A 22653-nucleotide genomic window follows, 5' to 3' on the forward strand; every position below is an offset into this window, starting at 1 on the left:
TTCACTTGTAGCCAGTAGGTACCAAACGACCTGTGCAGAGTAAGATGGAGTCTGAGTGAAGAGGGGAGGGAGGCAAATCAAACAAAGGAAATGTTGAAGTTAATTGAAATGTTATTTGAACCGTTTTGAGTGTGGTTCCCCTGTAGTAACTGGTAATGAATACATTGGTCATACAGATCCTCTGTTTTGAAGTGGACAAGATGATTCAAATCAGTTATGTTTCATTTGCCAGTTTAACTGCTTTTTTCCATCTACGCTATCTTTAAGGTCAATTGGTTAGATTTCTCACTTCTGCTGTGAACAAACAACATGATATGCATCAGAATTGTAATGAGACTCCTCAGCATGATATGATATGAATATTGTAAGTTTCATCATAAATGGGGCTGAAAGTTGCTGACAGTTTTCAGGCTATTACAACCCCACTTTAGACAGGTACAGATAGTTAAAACCAACTCTAGGACTTCCTTTTGCAAATACAGGCCACTTCCTTGATACGGGGACATGCCATTTGCTGATAAGATCAAGCTGATTGCTTAACCATGACAATGAAAAAGATCTTGTGAGTTATTGAAGAAGAACACTTCTTTTTGTATTCCAATCAACATTTATCTAACAACTAGTGTGACAGAAAACAATGATTCATTTTAATTCTTTTCATTGTGTCATCTTAGCCTTCAAAACAATGATGCAATGTTTCTAAAATAATTAATTGGCTGTGACATGGACCAGGCCAGACCCCGTCAAAATATTTTAATATGGTGGCCTAGACCCTAACGTTTTTTTTTAATTTTGAGGAAGATGTGAAGTGGGTGTTCCAGGTGTGATGCAACTTGTCAAACCATTTGACTTTAAGCAAAGCAGAATTTATTTAAACACTGCAGTTGAAACGTGAACAAAAGAAAGTGGAATTTAAAACACATTAACTATTAGAAAACGTAAACAACCTGATACAGCAACTATTACTAATTATCTGTACCAATACAGCAACACCCCATGAATACATCCCTTGGCAAAAAAGATAAGTTCAAACACAGATTCTTACTGGCAGGAGGGAATAACATCCAGAGATTTCAGAAGGAAGTCAGAGGAATTCTTTACTGAAGCTTGCAACTCCCTTGGACTCTCATATCTTGTGACTGCTATAGCTAAAACAAACCAGAAGTAACTGAACTGGGAGAACTGGCCGCTCCTCTTTCATTGTTAAACTAACCTCTTCCTAGACTTTTCAGAGTCTCTGCCTTTCTGACCTCTCTTCAAAAAAGCTTGGGATAAAATGACCTTTTTAAAGTGACAGCATTATCACAGCTGTGAAAGAATATGAAATAATCACAGAATTGTAACAGTACCGAAGATATTCTGTAAAGGCATGTTCCTTGTTTGCAAGTAAACAAAGAAATGCAAGATTTTTAAGCACGCAATATTTGTGGCCAGAAACAGAACCTAGATGTTATTTACTAAATAAGAAAACAACTAAAGATTGATTCTGAACAGTCAAATTGTAAGATGGTGAATAAGTCCATCAAGAAACAATCAGGAAGGTGAAGTATAACAACTCAAATTTAAGACATGAACACACATTTATATAACTATACATGGAGATGAAATAACTAAATAGTACCTTAGTGTACAGATGTATTCTATCAGTATTTTTGCTTGCGCAAAACATGAAGCCATCGTAAACTGGAACACTGCTGTTGCAAGTGATATCAGATTGTTCTATATCAGAAAAGTTTGGAACACACACCATGATTAGTTCCTCTTAAAAGAACACACATTCAAATAAGGAAGGGGTGCGAACAAAGAACAAAAGTTAAAATATCAGACATTGCTGCTTGTGAACATGGACAGATTTCCTATAGTTGTTACACTTTGTAATTGAAACACCTGCTGACACTCAATTTAATCAGGATACTCTGCAAGAAATCAATGCCTTCAAGGCAGGAATCGTAGGGACTGGTTGGCAATTGGCAGAAACATGCAGAAATTGATGGGAAATTTGAATCAAATGCCACACTTCAGGGAAGTTTTTCTCATGACAACAGAAAAGGTGAAGGAGGAGCTGATAGAAGTCTTCCAGATTATCAGGGGTTGGTGAAGGGAGAAGATATTTCAGATATCCACAAAAAGCTTTAAATGTTCTGGACGCAGAACATTATTGGAACTCGTTGCCATAAATTGCTACTGAATTGTACATTATAACAAAGGCAATTAGTTCTTTAAAGAGAGGAACATTAAAGGGCAAGTACAGAGTGTATGATAATTCTGGACACTAAACCTTGTGAAAGGCATTTATAATGCACATTCATTAGAATTGTACTTGGGATTAAAGGGTTAATTTTGCAAATATATTGTTTTGGTTTGAATTTACTTATGTTTTAATGGTTAAGAGGTGAGCTAAATGGAGCGCCAATTGAAAAAAAACGTTTGTTATTTTATATATACCTAAAAATCTGTATTTTTTGGTTGGGGCAATCCGGAGCAAGACAGCGTGATACAGCATGGAAACAGACCCGACAGTCGAAGCAGTCCATGCCAATCATGTTCACAAATTGAACTAGTCCCACCTGTGTGCATTTGGCCTATATACTTTCAAACCCTTCCATAGCTCCTTGAAAGTGGAGTCGCAGGTAGATAGGATAGTGAAGGAGGCGTTTGGTATGCTTTCCTTTATTGGTCAGAGTATTGAGTACAGGAGTTGGGAGGTCATGTTGCAGCTATACAGGACATTGGTTAGGCCACTGTTGGAATATTGCGTGCAATTCTGGTCTCCTTCCTATCGGAAAGATGTTGTGAAACTTGAAAGGGTTCAGAAAAGATTTACAAGGATGTTGCCAGGGTTGGAGGATCTGAGCTACAGGGAGAGGCTGAACAGGCTGGGACTGTTTTCCCTGGAGCGTCGGAGGCTGAGGGGTGACCTCATAGAGGTTTACAAAATTATGAGGGGCATGGATAGTATAAATAGACAAAGTCTTTTCTGTGGGGTCAGGAAGTCCAGAACTAGAGGGCACAGGTTTAGGGTGAGAGGGGAAAGATATAAAAGAGACCTAAGCGGCAACGTTTTCAAACAGAGGTATGTGTATGGAATGAGCTGCCAGAGGATGTGGTGAAGGCTGGTACAATTGCAACATTTAAGAGGCATTTGGATGGTATATGAATAGGAAGGGTTTGGAGGGATATGGGCTGGGTGCTGGCAGGTGGGACTAGATTGGGTTGGGATATCTGGTCGGCGTGGATGGGTTGGACCGAAGGGTCTGCTTCCATGCTGTACATTTCTATGACTCTATAACTTACCCAAATATCTTTTAAACACTAACTGTACCTGCACCGCATTCCTGATGAACAGCTTATGCTCGAAACATTCACTCTCCTGCTCCTTGGATGCTGCCTGACTGGCTGTGGCCATTCAGCACCACACGTTTAGACTCTGATCTCCAGCATCTGCATTCCTCTCTTTCTCCCTGTACCTGCATCCACCATTTTTTCTGGCAGTTCATTCCACACACTAACCATTCTTTGTGTAAAAATGTTGTCCCTCATGTCTGTTTTAAGTCTTTCTCCTCTCACCCTAAACATATGACCCAGAAAAGCTTGCCTCACTTCATAATTTGTTAAAGTGTGAGTGACTGAGAATTCTCAAATTCCACTATTTAAAGAAAAATAACAATTTCTTTCTTTTCTAACTCTAATAGTGAATATTAAACAAAATCTTCACAAATCCAAGCCCTCGTTTTCTTAACTATGTATTACGACATGAGGTTTAAACCTGACACACACAGAAGCTCACCTCGCACCGTCATCTGTTAAATTTTGATAGGCAAAGAACTATCCCAGAGGTCACTATTTAAAGTAAAAATTAGCAATTCTATTCTTTAAGTCCAACAGAGAACACTAAAACAACAGCTATTTACAACTCCTTTCTCTTAAACCTATCTTTTACCTCCCACTCTACAATATTGTTCCGATTAAAAAGCCCGGATTAGGATTTATATGAAAAAAATCACGTTTCAAAACCAGCCAGATTTGTCAATTCTCATTTGTAGATTTCACTCTTTAGATTTTTCTCCGGGCTTTCCAGGGTTGTCTCTTCTTCGCTCTTTTGCTGCATAACTTTTCTTATGGACAGGCACCTTTCAGACAGCTATTTGGCTAGTAGTCTATACTTGTTGGTTTTCTTGGCAGTTTTCCCCCAACTGTTCAAAATGTCCAGTTTTATAACCCAAAACATTAGATCATTTCATTGGTTTGATGTCATCAAACCACTAAATTCAAATTCGATTGGATTTTGGTATTTTGGGGCATTATTTAAACTAGGAGAAAGTGAGGACTGCAGATGCTGGAGATCAGAGCTTAAAAATGTATTGCTGGAAAAGTGCAGTAGGTCAGGCAGCATCAAAGGAACAGGAGAATCAACGTTTCCTGAAGAAGGGCTTATGCCCGAAACGTCGATTCTCCTGTTCCTTTGATGCTGCCTGACCTGCTGCGCTTTTCCAGCAACACATTTTTAAGCATTATTTAAACTGATTGGCCAAATTTGAATTTGTTGTGTACCACAGCAGTTGAACTGCACTATTGGTTTCACGGTCAAATGTTAAATTTTAAATTCTTTCAGCACACTCTATACCTCTCTAAGTCCGGTCTCTCAAAGGTACAGTACACATCTACACCTCCACAGCACTACTTCCTGACTCCAACTCTATAAAAATAATATGTTGTTCTAATAACACACTTATTAAAACATTACATTAACTTAATCTCAAGACCACACCATCTCTGTCTACTTCAGTGTTTTCATCCTTCCGGCTGAAAATCTCCCTGGGTCATCTTCTTTCTTTTTGCTGTGAGTAATTTTTACATGAAAAGGTACCATTGATAGAGAGTGTTTTCTAATTTCTTTGAGAGCAAGATGTTAGATAGGCAGTTAGTTCTATGATTCTACAGTAGTTGCTCGTTGTTCACTCTTTACCTAACATGGCTCTTCTTTCCCTTTCTTTATCTTCTGCTTCCATTTGCCTCGATCGCAATTTAAGGTTTTCTAACTCTACTGCACTTGTCAGTTTCTCTGGTATTCCAAAGTGCTTGACCAACTTCTTCATAATTTCAGCTTTGCTTGTGTCCCTGGATAAACCCAATTCTAATATATTTGCTAATTCCAACAGTATATCCTTCCTCCATTTTTCTGAACCATCTTGGCAAATTTGGGAAGCATCTTCAAACCCCTGAACCTTTTTAGTAATGTTAAAAGCCATTTCCCTAACTTTTAATTCAACCAACCACAAGTATCTGAAATTAAACAAATTTTTCTCACCTAAGTTTTATTTAAAGATCTGGGACATTATTCGCCAAGTGTTTAACTCTGCTGGGACCTTTTGTGCCTAAACCGGTTCAAGTCTTTCCAAATCCCTGACTAGATCTGTCTAAACCTTTCCAAAATTTGGATGATGAGCTCCCAAACTGTTTATAAAATCATGAGGGGCATGGATAAGTTAAATAGACAGGATTTGGAGATGCCGGTGTTGGACTGGGGTGTACAAAGTTAAAAATCACACAACACCAGGTTATAGTCCAACAGGTTTAATTGGAAGCACACTAGCTTTTGGAGCGACGCTCCTGATGAAGCTAGCGTGCTTCCAATTAAACCTGTTGGACTATAACCTGGTGTGTGATTTTTAACGTAAATAAACAGAGTTTTTTCCCTCAGGTGGGGGAATCTAGAACTAGACAGCATAGATTTAAGGAGAGAGGACAAAGATTGAAAAGGGACCCAAGGGGCAACATTTTCATGCAGAGGGTGGTGCACATATGGAATCAGCTGCCAGTGAAAGTGGAGCAGTAGGCAAGCAGGAGGCTGGAAGAACACAGCAAGTCAGGCAGCATTAGGAGGTGGAGAAGTCAACATTTCAGGAGACTCTTGACATTCACCTTTCCCAAGCCCTTCATGATTTTATAAATTTCAATAAGCTAACCCCTTACACTTAACACTCCAGTGAAAAAAAGTCCTAGCCTTTCCAGTGTATTTTGATATCTGAATCTCTCCATTCCTTTACCATCCTGGTAAATCTTTTCTGAACTCTCTCCAGTTTAGTAACATCCTTCCTATAACAGAGCAATCAGAATTGCATACAGTGCTCCAGTAGAGTCCTCACCAATATCCTGTACAACCTCAATATGATGCCCCAGCTCCTATTCTCAAAAGGTCTGAGCAATGAAGGCAAGCATGTTAAACAGTTTTAGAGCTTGGATATTTAGGAACAAGATATCATAAGACACTGTTTTACATATCTGGTAGGGGACATCTGAAACACTCAATCACAAAAGGCTTTTGACAGTGGGCCAATCTCAATGTTAAAGAGATTCATTTTTATTACTTCGGGTATAAAGTAGTACAGAGCAACTGTGGATAAATAAAGTTTAAGAACAGATGGTATGTTCTTATAGAAAGGCATACTGGGGTGTAGAGACTAAATGGCATATTCTTATTCTAAAATAGGATAAGTACCGGTTCAGGTATTGAATTGGTGGATGCTAGAATACATAGATCTATATAGCCAATATACATCAGGAAAATCAAATATTGTTCCGCAAGATGCTGTGCGTAAAGTACAATGCCAATGGAAAGTAAATAATGTAAGATAAATAAGATTAGTGAATGAATTAGATACACTTTGGAGACATTTCTGAAATGGTCAGTCAACAAATGCTGCAAAACCTGCCCTTAAGAAACTAACTAATTTGGGTATAGAACATAGAGGAATTATCTATGAACTACTTGTATTCAAATTGAATTAAAGTCTGTAAATAGTTGCAGAATTAGAAATGAAGAACAAACTGAATTACCCTGTTGCTGTGGACTGGCGTTGCACATTCTTCCTTCAGTTATGGAAATATCATTGTTACTTTTGTCAACATTGAAAACTACATGCATTTCTTCAGACTTCACTGTATTGATGTGTAGTTCTTCACTATTTTTCTGCCCTGCGGGCGTACTTGATTCATCTTTTTCCTCATTTTCCTGGTCAGATAGGACAGTGCAGTCAGTGTCAGGTTGGGTTCCTCCTTTACATTCTTTTTCACGAAGATTTTCATGACAAGACAAATATTTTTCTTTTTCATCACCTGTGATAAGAAAAGCTTCAGGTTAAAACATTGCTAAAACATCAGATTAGATTAGATTAGATTAGATTCCCTAGTGTGGAAACAGGCCCTTTGGCCCAACAAGTCCACACCGACCTTCCGAAGAGTAATCCACCCATACCCATTTCCCTCTGACTAATGCACCTAACACTATGGGCAATTTAATATGGCCACTTCACCTGACCTGCACATCTTTGGACTGTGGGAGGAAACCGGAGTATCCAGAGGAAACCCACACAGAAACGTGAAGAATGTGCAAACTCCACACAGACAATCACCCAAGGCTGGAATTGAACCTGGGATGGACCTGGTTCTGACCTGCTAACCACTGAGCCACCGTGCCATCCCAAGTATCATTCAGAGCCTGGGACAATGGCGAGCCTGTAATGAAAGTATGGCGAGATTTGAGATTACTGACACAGTTAAAAATAAAGTCTGATTTTCCATCCAAAGCTTTAATGGCAAGATGACACTCACATGCAAGAGTGGTGAGAGGTGTATTGCATGTATTAGCATCTCATTACTACCAAATCTTAGCTCATTTGTGTGCCATTTGCTATTTTCTCAGGTAGGGGAGAGAAACTAGATGGTGACAATTCCTGACACCAAAATCTCAGTGGTAACTGGAGATTGCAACTTGTTCGTGTCTTCTCCAGGTCTCCTTCTTGACCAGCAGTTCTAAAACCTCAGAATGCTGCCACGATAGCATGGTGCATTCAAAATTCAGTAAGAAGCACAACATTGACAAAGTAATGTTGATCAAGATCATGGAGGAAAAGCTCCCATAAAATTCCTCTCAATTGACATTTGGCTGATATTTGGGAAAATTCAGCCCTTGAACACAATTTCAAAAGGAGTAACAACTTATACTGCATGAGAAACCAGATGCTGATTGCTTAGGAAATAGACTGTGATTGGTCAAAACATTGTATTCTGCATGGCACGAGGGATAATTTGCTGTTATTCTTTTATTTAATTGAAATGGCAGTGGGTCTGGACAAATTCCGCTTGCATGCAGAGGACTGTGTCTTGCACATGAATATATCAATGCTTCTACTGAGCCACAATGTGAATCTGACAGATAATCAGAACTGATTGTGTGTGTAATTCTTGGTACACACAGTACTATTTATTAAGTGCTGCCCATTCATAGAATCATGTCTAAAGATGGAGACTATGTTTTGAGTTTTGCAAACATGTGTTGGTTGAGTATTAATCGCACAGTACAAGAGAGGCTCTTCAGCCCATTGAATCTGCACCAACTAAACAACTTTAAATCTACGCTTGTCCCACTTTCCATCACTTTGCCCATCGATTTGAATGGTATGACATTTCAAGTGGTCATCGAAGTACTTTCTAAAGGTTATGAGGCTTCCTGCCACAATTGTCCTCCCAGGCAGTGCATTCCAGATTCTTCCCACCCTTTGCCTAAAAACATTTTTACTCAAATCTGCTTAAACCTCCTCCTGCTTTCATGGCCATTTATGCCCCTTATTATTGACCCACAGACTAAAGGTAATAGTTGCTTTCTATCCATCCTGTCGAGGACTGTCATAATTTTATACACCTCAATCAAACCACACCTCAGCCTTCTTTACTCCAAAGAAAACAACCCAAACTAATCCAGCCTCTCTTCACAGCTTTAATGCTCCAGCTAAGGCAACATCCTGATGAATCTGCATTGGAGGGGCTGCCGTGGAATCACTTCATTCCTATAGTGCAGATACCAGAATTGCACATAGTACTCTAGCTGTGGCCTAGCCAAAGTCCTGTACAGCTCCAAAATAACATTGTATGCCTCAACTGATGAAGTGTCCTGGATGCTTTCTTAATTAAACTGTCCTGTAGACAAGCATCCCAAGATGCCTCTGTTGCTCTTATCTTTCAAGTGACCTGCCCATCATTGAGTACTCCCCGGTCTTGTTACTTCCTCCAAAGTAAATCGTCTCACACTTTTCAGGGAAGGTGATGGCCCAGTAGTATTATCACTAGACTATAAATCCAAGGACCCAGGTAATGTTTTGGGGACTCAGGTGTGAATTCCGCCACAGCAGATGGTGGAATTTGAATTCAATAAAAAAACCAAGAATCTGTAATTAAGAATCTACTGATGTCCACAAAATCAATGGTTAGGAAAAACCCATCTGGTTCACTAATGTTCTTCAGGGAAGGAAATCTGCTATCCTTGTGTGGTCTGGCCTACATGTTATTCCAGACTGGTCAACCAACAGTCTGACATTGTCACACTCATGGAATCATACCTTACAGACAATGTGCCAGACACCATCATCATCCCTGGATATATCCTGACTCAACAGCAGGACAGATCAAGTAGAGGTGGCAGCACAGTGGTAAACAGTCAGAAGGGAGTTGCTCTGGGAGTCCTTAATGTTGACTCTGGAGTCCATGAAGTCTCATGGCAGCAAGTTAAACATGGGTAAGGAAACCTCCTGCTGAATAACACATATAGCCCTCAGCTGATGAATCAGTATTCCTCCATGTTGAACAATACTTAAGAGGAACTAAGGAGGATGGTAAGGGTACAAAATATACTCTGAGTAGGGGTTTTCAATGTCCACCACCATGAGTAGCTCGACAACAGTACTACTGCTGGAGCTGGTCAGGTCCTGAAGGACACAGCTGCTAAACTGTATCTGCAGCAGGCGGTGAGGGAACCAATCTGGGGGAAAAACATACTTCAACCATACCAAGCTGCCAAATGCAGATGACAGTATCAGTAAAAACTACCACCACGCAGTCCTTGTGGAGATGAAGTCCTGCCTTCACATTAAGAATAACCTCCATCATGCTGTGTGGCACTATCACCGTGCTACAGAAGGCTTGTCAGTCTGACATAGCATTATGACACAGACAGACTTTACACCTATTGTTTAAAAAACTTGAGCTATCTTGAGAATGTAATCTAAAAGAAGTTCTGGGATTTAAATATCAAAGAACAGAAACCAGCATATCCCATGAAAAGATGAAAGTTTAATCTAAGATTGTTCACTGTATCACTTCTCCATGACAATGGACTCCTTTGGCTATAAATTCCGTGAGCATGATCTTAACCTCCACAATCACCTGATGAAGGAGTGGCACTCCGAAAGCTAGTGTCTCCAAATAAACCTGTTGGACTATAACCTGGTGTGGTGTGATTTTTAACCTTGTCCACCCTAGTTCAACACCGGCACCTCCAAGTCATACAATTCGACAGAGTGTGACATCAAGGCTGCATTAATCAGATTGTGGCATCAAGGAGCTGTGGCAAAACTGTAATCAATGGGTATCAGAGGGCAAACTCTCTGGTGACCAGATTCATACAAAGCACAGAGGAAGATAGTCGTGGCTGTTAGAGGGCAGTCATCTCAGCTCCAGGATATCTCTGCAGGAGTTCCTAAGGATAATGTCCTCAGCTCAACCATCTTCAGCTGCTTCATCAATGACTTTCCCTCCATCATTAGGTCAGAGTGGGGATGTTCACCCATGATTGCATAATACTCAGCACCATTTACGACTCCTCAGATACTGAAGCAGTCCATATCCAAATGCAGCAGGATCTGAAAAATATCCAGCCTTGGGTTGACAAGTGGCAAGTTCCAAATATGCCACACAAATGCCAGGCCAGGAGTATCACCAATAAGAAGTATCACCAATAAGTGTTACCATCATTGAATCCCCTACTGTCAACATCCTGGGATTTAACATTGATCAGAAACTCAAGTGAACTCACCATATAAACACAGTAGCTACAAGAGTAGGCCAGAAGCTTGGAATACTTTGGCGAGTAACTAACCTCTTGACTCTTCAAAGTATGTCCACTATATACAAGGCACGAGACAGGAGTGTGATGTAATACTCGCCCAGTTGCCTGGATGCGCGCAGCCCCAACAACTTAACAACTTAACTCAAGAAACTTAACATTATACAAGACAAAGCAGCCTGCTTGATAGGTACTACATCCACAAGCATCCACTCCCTCCACCACCAACCATCTACAAGATGCACTGCAGAAATTCATCAAAGGTCCTCAGATAGTTCCTTTCAAACCCATGAACAAAGAAGGAGAAAAAGGTAGCAGATATATGGGAACACCACCACCTCCATGTTCCTTTCCAAGCCTCTCACCATCCTGACTTGGAAATATATCACTGTTCCTTCATTTCTGTTGGGTCAGAATTCTGGAATTCCTTCACGAATGGCATTATGGGTCAACCCACACAGCAGAGCAAACAGGGACAGGCAATAAATGCTGGCCAGTCAGCAACAGCCACTTCCCGTTCTCAGGGTTAAATTCCACGGCCGCTGATCTGCTCTTCTGACCACCCATCTATATCTTCCTCGAACCTAAGACCTCCTTCCTCACTATCAACCACCTGACCAAAATTTGTGTCATCCAAACCCTTGCTTATCATATGTAATGACAAACAATAAAAGGACCCAACACTGATTGCTGTGATACACTGGTCTATAGTCCTACAAACCCCACTCTCTGTCTCATAACCGTAGGCCAATTTTGGATCCAAATTAGAAAGCTCCCCTTCCCTCTTACCTTCTTTATCATTCTCCCGTGTGGGACCTTGCTGAAATCCAAATAAATCAACTGTACAAACCTCATTCACAGACCTGATCACCTCCTTGAAAATTTGATCAAATTTGTTAGGCATGACATCCCTCTAATGAAGCCATGTTATTTCTGAACAAACCTTGCCTCTCCAAGTAAAAATTAACTATCTCCTTCAGAATTTTCTCCAATAGTTTCCCTGCCACTGATGTGAGACTGATTGGACTGATATTCACTGGTTTGTTTGAGCAAACTTCTTGAAAAGTAGGATCACATTATACAGCACAGGAACAGACCTGCTATCCAACTCGTCCACACTGATCAAGCATCAATGGACTTGAGGTTCTTGAGCAGATTAACATAAGGAATGAGGAGTTATCAGAGGTTTTGGCTTAAAGGTGGACAAAACTCCAGGTGAGAGGAGAGTACCATTTGCCAGCATTTGGCCCATATCCCTCTAAACCCTTCCTATTCATATATCCATCCAGATGCCTTTTAAATACTGTAATTGTACCTACCTCCACCACTTCCTCTGGCAGCTCGTCTCATATACGTACCACCCTCTGCGTGCACTGCAGAAATTAATTAAAGGTTCTCAGACAGTTCCTTCCAATCCACAATCCCTTCCATTTAGACGAACAAGGGCAGCAGATATATGGGAACACCACCACCTTCAAGTTCCTCTCCAAACTGGTTACGCCTCATGTCCTTTTTAAATCTTTCCCCTCTCACCTTAAACCTATGTTGGATCTACGTTCTGGCTCGAGGGGAATTAAAAATTTGGATCAGAGTCCCTGTAATTTTCTCCCTCGCCTCTCACAGCATCCTGGGATACAACTCATCCAGACCTGGAGTTTGTCCACCTTTAAGCCTGCCAAAACCGCTGATAACCCCTCACTCCCTTTGTCAATCTGCTCAAGAACCTCAAGTCCATCTTGCCAAATTCTGGACTACTTCCTCCCTCTACTAAGTGAAGTACTCATTTAACACCCGACTAATGGCCTATGGCTCTACGCACAAATTGCTCCTTTAGCCCCTACCTCTTTCCCTGATTACCCTTTCCCCTTAATGTTATTATATACAGTTGATATATTTTGGGATTCTCCCTAATCTTACCTAAAAGTAGTTTTTCATGCCTCCTCTTTCCTTTCTTCAGTTCCCAATGCACTTTCTATACTCCACTTGAGCTCTGTTCGTATGCTGCCTTTGTACCTGTTAAAAGCCTCTTTTTCCCTTTGTATCCATTCCTGAATATTGCAAAACATCCATAACTCTCTGGCTTTGTTGTCACTCTGAAGGAAAAATGTTGGGCCAATATTCTCTCCAATTCCTTTCTGAATACCTCCAATTGTTCTGCTGTAGATTTATCCACAAGCAGCTGTTCCAAATCTACTTTGACCAAATCCTGCCTCATTTTAATAAAATCTGCTTTCCCCAATCCAAAACCATTTTCAAGCAACCATCCTTTTCCTTAACAAACTTAAAACATATGCATATGGTTAGTACTGTGCTTGTTGTGGACAGCTGAAGAGACATGCGGTTCTGGTACATACAATACACTTGTTATTGGCAGGTATGGTGACCTAGCATCACAGTAGCACTGAAATTAGTACACCACATTACTCATTGGTGAGGAAGGTCAAATGTCTTCTGAGTTGACAGTAGCATTCTGCTCTAGGAGGACTCCATTGTGTTGCTCTACATGGTCGCAATATGAAACACTTTTTTTTTTGAGACAGCTTACCTTTCCAGGGTAATTTGAGGTAGCCTGGGCACCCTTAAGGACTGAAAGCAGCAACCTTCAGCCGTTCATTTGCATGACGTACATCAAGCAATTTGATCGGGGTAGTCAATTCCTGCAAGTATTTTTTTCACTATCAAACTTAGGTGGTGAGCAAATGGCTAGAGCCCTATTCACAGAGTTGTTGCTAAGGTCAATCTAATCTTGTGGAGCTGTCGGAATACCAACACACATACTGATCAGTGGTGGCCAGCTAATTGTAGACTGTGGTCGAGAACCTTATTTGCTAATTTATCAATTAGCATGTTGAGGAAGTAGAGTTCATCAGGTAGCTTAATTCAAAGGTGAATTTGAGCATGGCATTGAGTTCATTCAGGTGAAACCCATTAAGAATTACACTAACAACCAATTTAAGACCATAAGTCAAGCTTGCAACGTGGCTCACTTACACTTGCTAGACATTGTGCCTTTTTAATTAAACAAAGGCCTGGGGACATGGTTCTCATGTCTGACGGCACATCCTGGCTGATCAGAGTCAACCCTGCCTTTTTAAAATTTAAACAAAACTTTGGGGTATCTGTGCCTTCTCCATGACAACATCTTGACTAATTAGAGTCCACTTGCCAATCAATCAGCACCTGTTTCTCATGAATATAAATTGTAGCTCCCTTTGAAAAGTGGTTGCCTTCATCTGTCCCCAATGAGTGAAAGGTGAAAAGATTTGATAGCAGTCACTTTTTCTGCAATATTAGTTGCTTATTGACAGAAACAGAAAATAGCAGTCAGCCTTTGTAGTACTAAGATAATCATCACACTAGCATAAAATACATTGTCCAAGTACCAGAAGCTTTCCCATGAACAATTCACTGAAACACCAGTATATTTGATTGAGATAAAACACTAATAAAGTATTCTTTGTTCAATAAATATTTTTGATAAGAAATTTGCTTGAAGATGAAAAATTCAAAACAGATTCTTACCAACACCTTGCGGAGTTTCACACATTTCACAGTAAGACAGAAAGATATTATTTGTAAATGTGCATATTTTGCAATTCCATGTTTTTTCAGTTACAAGCAATTTTCTTGAGGTAGCTTGTGCTTTGTCCAGGAAATTTTGAGTACGATGAATTCTAATTGTGGATGGTGTCGGCCCACCTTTGGCCTTGTTCTTTTTTGATCTTGCGTGATTTTTCATTGGTGTGAATAAAGATTTAAATCGTTTAGTCTGTGGTTCAAATGTATCTTTTAACAGCAGCTCATCATTGTTCGTTTCGGATATTGCTTCATTCTCATTTTCATCACCTCTTGCATTTACTTCATCTAGTTTTCCTTGCGATTGCTGAGGTGAATTGGGGGGATCAGGTGATTCCTGCAGCTCGAACGTATCAGAAAACTGGCTGACTGGTAAATCTTGAAGGGTTCTCTTGCGTTTCTCCCTGGAGTCAGGTTTTGATGAAAAGAATGAGCGGATGTCATGCTGTTTTTCTTTCTCAAACTGAAAGGGAAGTATAATTTACTTCAAAAGAATGACAAATCAACTTAACTACAAAATTAGAAATCTGTAAAGCTTAACAGCCCATTAATTAATCTTTCATTAAATCTGCAATAATCCACATTGTATTTGGAAAGTCTAAGCACGAGTTAAAGGCACCTATCAAATTCAACAGTTACTGCAAATGCCAAGTCTTTAATGGGATAATTGGATTTATCTCAAATTTCAGAAGTGACAATTAAAAACGCCTCATCTTCCGCCTCAGAACACTTCAAACCCATGGCATCAATGTGGATTTCACCAGTTTCCTCATTTCCCCTTCCCCCACCTCACCCCAGCTCCAGTCTTCCAGCTCAGCACTGCCCTCGTGACCTGTCCTACCTGCCTATTTTCCTTTCCACCTATCCACTCCACCCTCCTCTCTGACCTGTCACCTCCATCCCCACCCCCACCCTCCTCTCATTTATCTATTGTACTCTATGCTCCTTTCTCCCCACCCCCACCCTCCTCTCATTTATCTCTCCACTCAGCAGGCACCCTGCCTCTATTTCTGATGAAGGGCTTTTGCCCGAAACGTCGATTTTCCTGTTCCTTGAATGCTGCCTGACCTGCTGTGCTTTTCCAGCACCACTCTAATCTAGACTCTGGTTTCCAGCATCTGCAGTCCTTGTTTTTACCTACACAATTAAAAACATATCAATGCAAAGTGTTGTGTTCTATACTGGTAACTCAAAACTGCTATTATTTGTAGAGCATTTATCTTACTGTTGAATTTTAAAATCCTATATACTGTCTTTTATCTGGATAAATAATTTGATCAGAAATATTCTGATCGACCAAGATGTGCTATAGGACATGAGAACCAGGTCCCCAGGCCTTTGTTTAATTAAAAAGGTACAATGTCAAGCAAGTACAAGTGAGCCACTTTGCAAGCTTGACTTATGGTCTGAAATTGCTTGTTAGTGTAATTCTTAATGGTTTTACCTTAGCGAGCTCTATGCCATGGTCAAATTGTCTGAAGGAAGGCAGCTCTAGGAAATATTTTGCAATTTACAAATAACAGATTAATGGCAGCAAGCAGGTACACAAATCAAGTTCTTATAGTAATATCCGAGAGTGGCTATTACAGAGTAGCTCCAGTGGTTTGTGAACATCAATCGAATTTGTAACTTTAATGACTGCTTCAGCTGTGCTTTGTTTTTTATTGCGTATGACAATTTTGAACATATTTCTTGATTTTTCTCACTACCACGGTGGAAAAATTGGATGCAACAAAGATGGTGAGATAAACTGAAAATGCACTGACATCACACATCATGAAAATGTATAACTGGCACGATAGTATTAATATTAACAAAGCGATAACATGAAACAGAATTTTCTACAAATTAGGAGAACTAAAAAAAATTGCTATTAGTATCTAGCTTTGAAAAATTACTATTCACATCACATATAGCACAGTTCAATTACTTACATGGGTGAAGAACACTCCGTCTTCAGCTGCTGAAAAATTTTTATTTGGCACCCAGGCCAATGCATTACTCAAGAAATCCCACTTTTCTTTATCTCCCTCTTCCACTTCTAAGTGTTGCTTTATTCCATTTAATGTGTTACTTGTTACACGAGTCTGTAATTTAAAAGGAGAAAGTGAGGTCTGCAGATGCTGGAGATCAGAGCTGAAAATGTGTTGCTGGAAAAGCGCAGCAGGTCAGGCAGCATCCAAGGAGCAGGAGAATCGACATTTCGGGCATGATTCCTGAAGAAGGGCTCATGCCTGAAACGTCGATTCTCCTGCTCCTTGGATGCTGCCTGACCTGCTGCGCTTTTCCAGCAACACATTTTCAGCTCTGTAATTTAAAAGCAAAGTAACTCATCTCTCATGAATAAATGCAGGAGATAATTTGGTAGTTTGACTGAGCCGACATATTTGAAAACGAACGAACATATCTTTAAACTTTAAAACTACTCTAAATTCATTATAATTTCTGCACTTTAATCATTCATTTTCTCAAACTCAGCAGTACAGGTTTGGACCAATGCCTCATAATTGAAGTTTGAACTTTGTTATCTCACAATTATTCTCTGGCCATCATCTTTATGATCCTACCTGGTAGCTTGAATAAGAGACTGTTTATTAAGTTTTAGCTAACACTAGAAAACAAATTACTTTAGTATGCGGCAAGAGGGAGTGAACCAAACAATACACATTTAAGAATAAAGAATCTTAACTGGTTTCTTGAAACCTGAAGAGATCAGAGATGCTAGTATAATTTTTTATGATTTGTGATCAACAATGTTCAAATTAGTTCTGGGCTATCGCTGAGATTACTAGGGTGGATTCATTTGAACATATTGTCTTCGAAGATGTTGGCAAGATATGAGTTTATAGAAAACATTGATGTACTAGGGTTGGAATAATGGATTCTGAAAAGATAGCACAGAGCAAGTAAGTCATTATGTTTGTTCTAAGTTACAAAAAGTCAGAGGAGGCAGGAGGGGCTTTGACAATATTTCAAACTTCTGTTCAATTGTGCAAGTTACAAAGGTAATATTTCAGGATTAGTGAGCTGGATAAACTTGACAATTAATGACAAGTTAATCAAAAGCAGAATCCTTAACAGAATTTTAATCAGAGTACTTAGATGTGAAAGTCATGTTGCACTCATGGGGCAAGAGCTATATCACGTTTTTCAAAGAATGTATATATGGTTAGGACTTTGGTGCAAGCGGAAATTTTAGTGTGGCAAAATAGGGACTTTGCTAAACAGTGCGAATGATGGTAAAAGGCAGGGAAGCAGACAGGTTCGTAGAATGAGAATGCATTGGCAGTTGGAATTCAAAGTGGATGTGGATGATGCATTCATTTGAAGCGGAAAAGAATGGGAGTTTACACTCAATGCAAAGACACTGGAAAATATGGGTGACAAAATAATTCAAGAATTCCATTTATGATTATTTATGAAAGTGCAGGCAGATAAAGGCATCAAAAATGTATAAACATAATACAAGAGTAAAGAGGACATGCTAATTTGTAAAAGATTGTTTTTAAGCAGTGCAGTTTTGAGGCCTCATTGTAGAAAAGACTTAAATGCCACTGAGATAGCATTGTGTGAAATCACCTAGAATAGGAGTCTGTTTTGTATCTTTGCATACTGCCGTTGCTGTTTGAATTCATGTATTGCTGGACATCGGAGTGCATCTGGGAAAATTAAGAAACAGGGAAATTCACAACTAATCTTGGAGGAACCTGTTTGGAAGAGGTCACAGCACAGAAACAGACAAGTCAATATTTTTAGGTGTGGCTTACAGAACGTCTGCAGTAGTGAGTAGAGTCAGTTCTTTCTTGATTATATGTTTTAATGAGATATGTCTCTTGATTAAACTTAAAAATATATGCCATAAGCATAAAGTTAGCCTGGAGCAGTGTTTTGTAGAGGAATAAGACAGTGCTATTTTCTGCGTCTGTAAACTGGAAGAAGCAATAATGACCTTTAGTAGAGTGATATGCTCTTCTTGTTGGATGTGAGAGTTTAGGGAGAGTTTACAGGTTACTGAGGATTATATCTGCAATAAATGCCATTGGTTGCGAATTCTATTAGATTGAATGGATCTGTTGGAGATTCAGTTAGAAATAATAAGGAATTTACAAGAGCAAGGAGGTATGATGGATGGCAGTTACAGGAAGGGAAAAAAACTTGCAGATACAAGTATGCTATTTTGGAAAATGTAGGGGGTGATGCATTCTCAGGGAAATGTAGCATGAACAGCCAGGTTTCTGGTATTGAGACTGGTTCCAATGCAATGAGGGGTACGCCGGGTTCCAAGAGATCAATTGTGTTAGTCGACTCTCTAGAACCGAGGCACAGATAGACGTTTCTGTAGCCAGCAGCAAAAAGTCAGAATGATGTGTTATTTCCCTGGAGCCAGGATCAAGGATGTCTCAGGGAGAGTGTAGAATATTCTCAAGGGGGAGAGGGATGAGCAGGAGATCATTGTACACCTTGGAACCAATGACATAGGAAGGCAAAAGGATGAGATTCTGAAGGGAGAATATATAGAGATGGGAAGGAATTTAAAAGGAAGATCCTCGAGAATAGTAATATCTGGACTACTCCCAGTGCTGTGAACTAATGAGGGTAGGAATAGAAGGATAGAGCAGATGAATGCATGGCTGAGGAGCTGGTGTATGGGAGGAGGATTCACATTTTTGAATCATTGGAACCTCTTCTGGGGTAGAAATGACCTGTACAAGAAGGACTATTTGCACCTGAATAGGAAGGGGACTAATGTATTGGCAGGGAGATTTGCTAAAACTGCTCAAGAGGATTTAAACTAGTAAGGTGGGGGGTTTGGGGTCAGGGACATAGTGAAGAAAGAGATCCATCTGAGACTGGTACAATTGAGAATAAAGGTGAGTCAAACAGACAGGGACAAAGCAGAGAACAAGGTAGGACTGACAAATTAAACTGCATTTATTTCAATGCAAGGGGCCTAACAGGGAAGGCAGATGAACTTAGGGCATGGTTAGAAACATGGAACTGGGATATCATAGCAATTACAGAAATGTGGCTCAGGGATGGACAGGACTGGCAGCTTAATGTTCCAGGATACAGGAAGGGCAGAAAGGGAGGTAAGAAAGAAAGGGGAGTGGTGTTTTTTGTTAAGGGATAGCTTTACAGCTGTACTGAGGGAGGATAGGCCTGGAAATACATCCAGGGAAGTTATTTGGTTTGAACTGAAAAATAAGAAAGAGATGATCACCTTATTGGGATTGTATTATAGACCCCCCAATAGTCAGACCGAAATTGAGAAACAAATTTGTAAGAAGATTGCAGTTATCAGTAAGAATAAAAGGGTGGTTATGGTCGGGGATTTTAAACTTTCCAAACATAGACTGGGACTGCCAGAGTGTTAAGGGTTTAGATGGAGAAGATTTTGTTAAGTGTGTACAAGAAAATTTTCTGATTCAATATACGGATGAACCCAATAAAGTAGGTGCAAAACGTGACCAACTCTTGGGAAGTAAGGCAGGGCTGATGACTGAGGTATCAATAGGGGAGCACTTTGGAGCCAGTGACCATAATTCTATTAGTTTTTAAATAGTGATGGAAAAGGATAGACCAGATTGAAAAGTTGAAGTTCTAAATTGGAGGAAGGCCAATTTTGATGGTATCAGGCATGAACTTTCAAAAGCTGATTAGGGCCAGATGTTTGCAGGTAAAGGGACGGCTGGAAAATGGGAAGCCTTCAGGAATGAGATAATGAGAGTCCAGAGAAAGTATATTCCTGTTCGGGTGAAAGGAAAGGCTGGTAGGTATAGGGAATTCTGGATGACTAAAGAAATTGAGGGTCTGGTTAAGAAAAAGAAGGAACGCTATGTCAGGTATAGACAGGATAGATCGAGAGAATCCTAAGAAGAGTATAAAGGCAGTAGGAGTATACTTAAGAGAGAAATCAGGAGGGAAAAAAAGGGACATGAGATAGCTTTGGCAAATAGAGTTAAAGAGAATCCAAGAGGTTTTTACAAATACATTAAGGACAAACGGGTAACTAGGGAGAGAATAGGGCCCCTCAAAGATCAGCAAGGCGGCCTTTGTGTGGAGCCGCAGGAGATGGGGAGATACTAAATGAGTATTTTGCATCAGTGTTTACTGTGGAAAAGGAATTGGAAGGTATAGAATATAGGGAAATAGATGGTGACATCTTGCAAAATGTCCATATTACAGAGGAGTAAGTGCTGGATGCCTTGAAATGCATAGAAGTGGATAAATCCCAGGACCTGATTAGGTGTACCTTAGAACTCTGTGGGAAGCTAAAGAAGTGATTGCTGACCTCTTGCTGAGATATTTGTATCATCGATAATCACAAGTGAGGTGCCAGAAGACTGGATGTTGGCTAACGTAGTGCCACTGTTTGAGAAAGATGGTGAGGACAAGCCAGGGAACTATACACAAGTGAGCCTGACGTCGGTAGTGGGCAAGTTGTTGGAGGGAATCCTGAGGTACAGGATGTCCATGTATTTGGAAAGTCAAAGACTGATTAGAGATAGTCAGCATGGCTTTGTGCATGGGAAATCAGGTCTCACAAACTTGATTGAGTTTTTGGAAGAAGTAACAAAGAGGATTGATAAGGGCAGAGCTGTGGACGTGATCTATCTGGACTTCAGTAAGGTGATCGACAAGGATTTCCATGGGAGACTGGTTAGCAAGGTTAGATCTCATGAAATGCAGGAAGAACTAGCCATATGGATACAGAACTGGCTCAAAGGTAGAAGACAAAGGGTGTTGAAGGAGGGTTGTTTATCAGACTGGAGGCTTGTGACCAGTGGAGTGCCACAAGGATTGGTGCTGGGTCCACTATTTTTCATGATTTATATAAATGATTTGGATGTGAGCACAAGAGGAAAGTTAGTAAGTTTGCGGATGACACCAAAATTGGAGGTGTAGTGGACAGCGAAGAAGGTTACCTCACATTACAACGGGATCTTGATCAGATGGGCCAATGGGCTGAGGAGTAGCAGATGGAGTTTAATTTAGATCAATGTGAGGTGCTGCATTTTGGGAAAGCAAATCTTAGCAAGACTTATACACTTAATGATAAGGTCCTCGGGCGTGTTGCTGAACAATGAGACCTTGGAGTGCGGGTTCAAAGCTCCTTGAAAGTGGAGTCGCAGGTAGATAGGAAAAGTGAAGGAGGCATTTGGTATGCTTTCCTTTATTAGTCAGAGTATTGAGTACAGGAGTTGGGAGATCGTGTTACAGCTGTACGCGACATTGGTTAGGCCTCTGTTGGAATATTGCATGCAGTTCTGATCTCCTTCCTATCAGAAGAATATTGTGAAATTTAAAGGGGTTCAGAAAAGATTTACAAGGATGTTGCCAGGGTTGGAGGATTTTAGCTATAGGGAGAGGTTGAACAGGCTGGGGCTGTTTTCCCTGGAGCGTCGGAGGCTGAGGGGTGACCTTATACAGGTTTATAAAATCATGGATAAATAAGTAGACAAAGTCTCTTCCCCGGGGTGGGGGTGTCCAGAACTAGAGGGCATAGATTTAGGGTGAGAGACCAAAGATATAAAAGAGACCTGAGGGGCAACTTTTTCACGCAGAGGGTGGTACGTGTATGGAATGAGCTGCCAGAAGAAGTGGTGAAGGCTAGTACGATTGCAACATTCAAAAGGCAACTGATGTGTATATTAAAAGGAAGGGTTTGGAGGGATATGGGCCGGGTGCTAGCAGGTGGGACTAGATTGGGTTGGGATATCTTGTCGGCATGGACGAATTGGAGCGAAGGGTCTGTTCCCATGCTGTACATCTCTATGACTCTGTGTCTCTGTACACTTGTGCTTTGGGAAAAGTGGGGAAGTTTTAGAAGGATTAGCAGATTGATTTTAACTTGTGTGAATGGTGTCACAAGTCATTGAATCATATAACGTCAAGTGTGATGCTGGAAAACCACAGCAGGTCAGGCAGCATCTGAGGAACAGGAGAATCGATGTTTCAGGCATAAGCCCTTCATCAGGAATGAGAATCGCTGTCTTCTCCTTAGAATCATACAGCACAGAAATAGACCCTTCGGTCCAACCAGTCCATGCCAAATATAATTCGAAATTAAACAAGTCCCAACTGCTCCTGGCCCATAACCCTCCAAACCTTTCTTATTCATGTACATATGGGCGGCACAGTGGCTAGCACTGCTGCCTCACAGCGCCAGAGACCCGGGT

The 22653-nt window shown here is 40.4% G+C and overlaps 1 protein-coding gene across 3 annotated transcripts in view; it reads right to left on the reverse strand.

The window, feature by feature from the left end:
• Positions 1 to 22653, reverse strand: part of zranb3 (zinc finger, RAN-binding domain containing 3) — a 178803-nt gene that overhangs the window by 32254 nt on the left and 123896 nt on the right. For 2 of the 3 annotated variants that reach the window (XM_043694033.2, XM_043694038.2), the window contains 4 exons: positions 16408 to 16560; positions 14420 to 14936; positions 6838 to 7116; positions 1622 to 1719 (listed from right to left, as the gene is read on the reverse strand). In XM_043694033.2, the coding sequence (XP_043549968.2) occupies positions 1622 to 1719; positions 6838 to 7116; positions 14420 to 14936; positions 16408 to 16560 (1047 nt within the window). The remainder of the gene's footprint in view (positions 1 to 1621; positions 1720 to 6837; positions 7117 to 14419; positions 14937 to 16407; positions 16561 to 22653) is intronic. The other variant, XM_043694035.2, reaches the window with a different exon arrangement.

This window comes from Chiloscyllium plagiosum, unplaced genomic scaffold (genome assembly GCF_037043375.1).
Source record: "Chiloscyllium plagiosum isolate Xiang-an unplaced genomic scaffold, Cpla_swu_hap1 HiC_scaffold_7, whole genome shotgun sequence".
NCBI lineage: Eukaryota > Metazoa > Chordata > Chondrichthyes > Orectolobiformes > Hemiscylliidae > Chiloscyllium > Chiloscyllium plagiosum.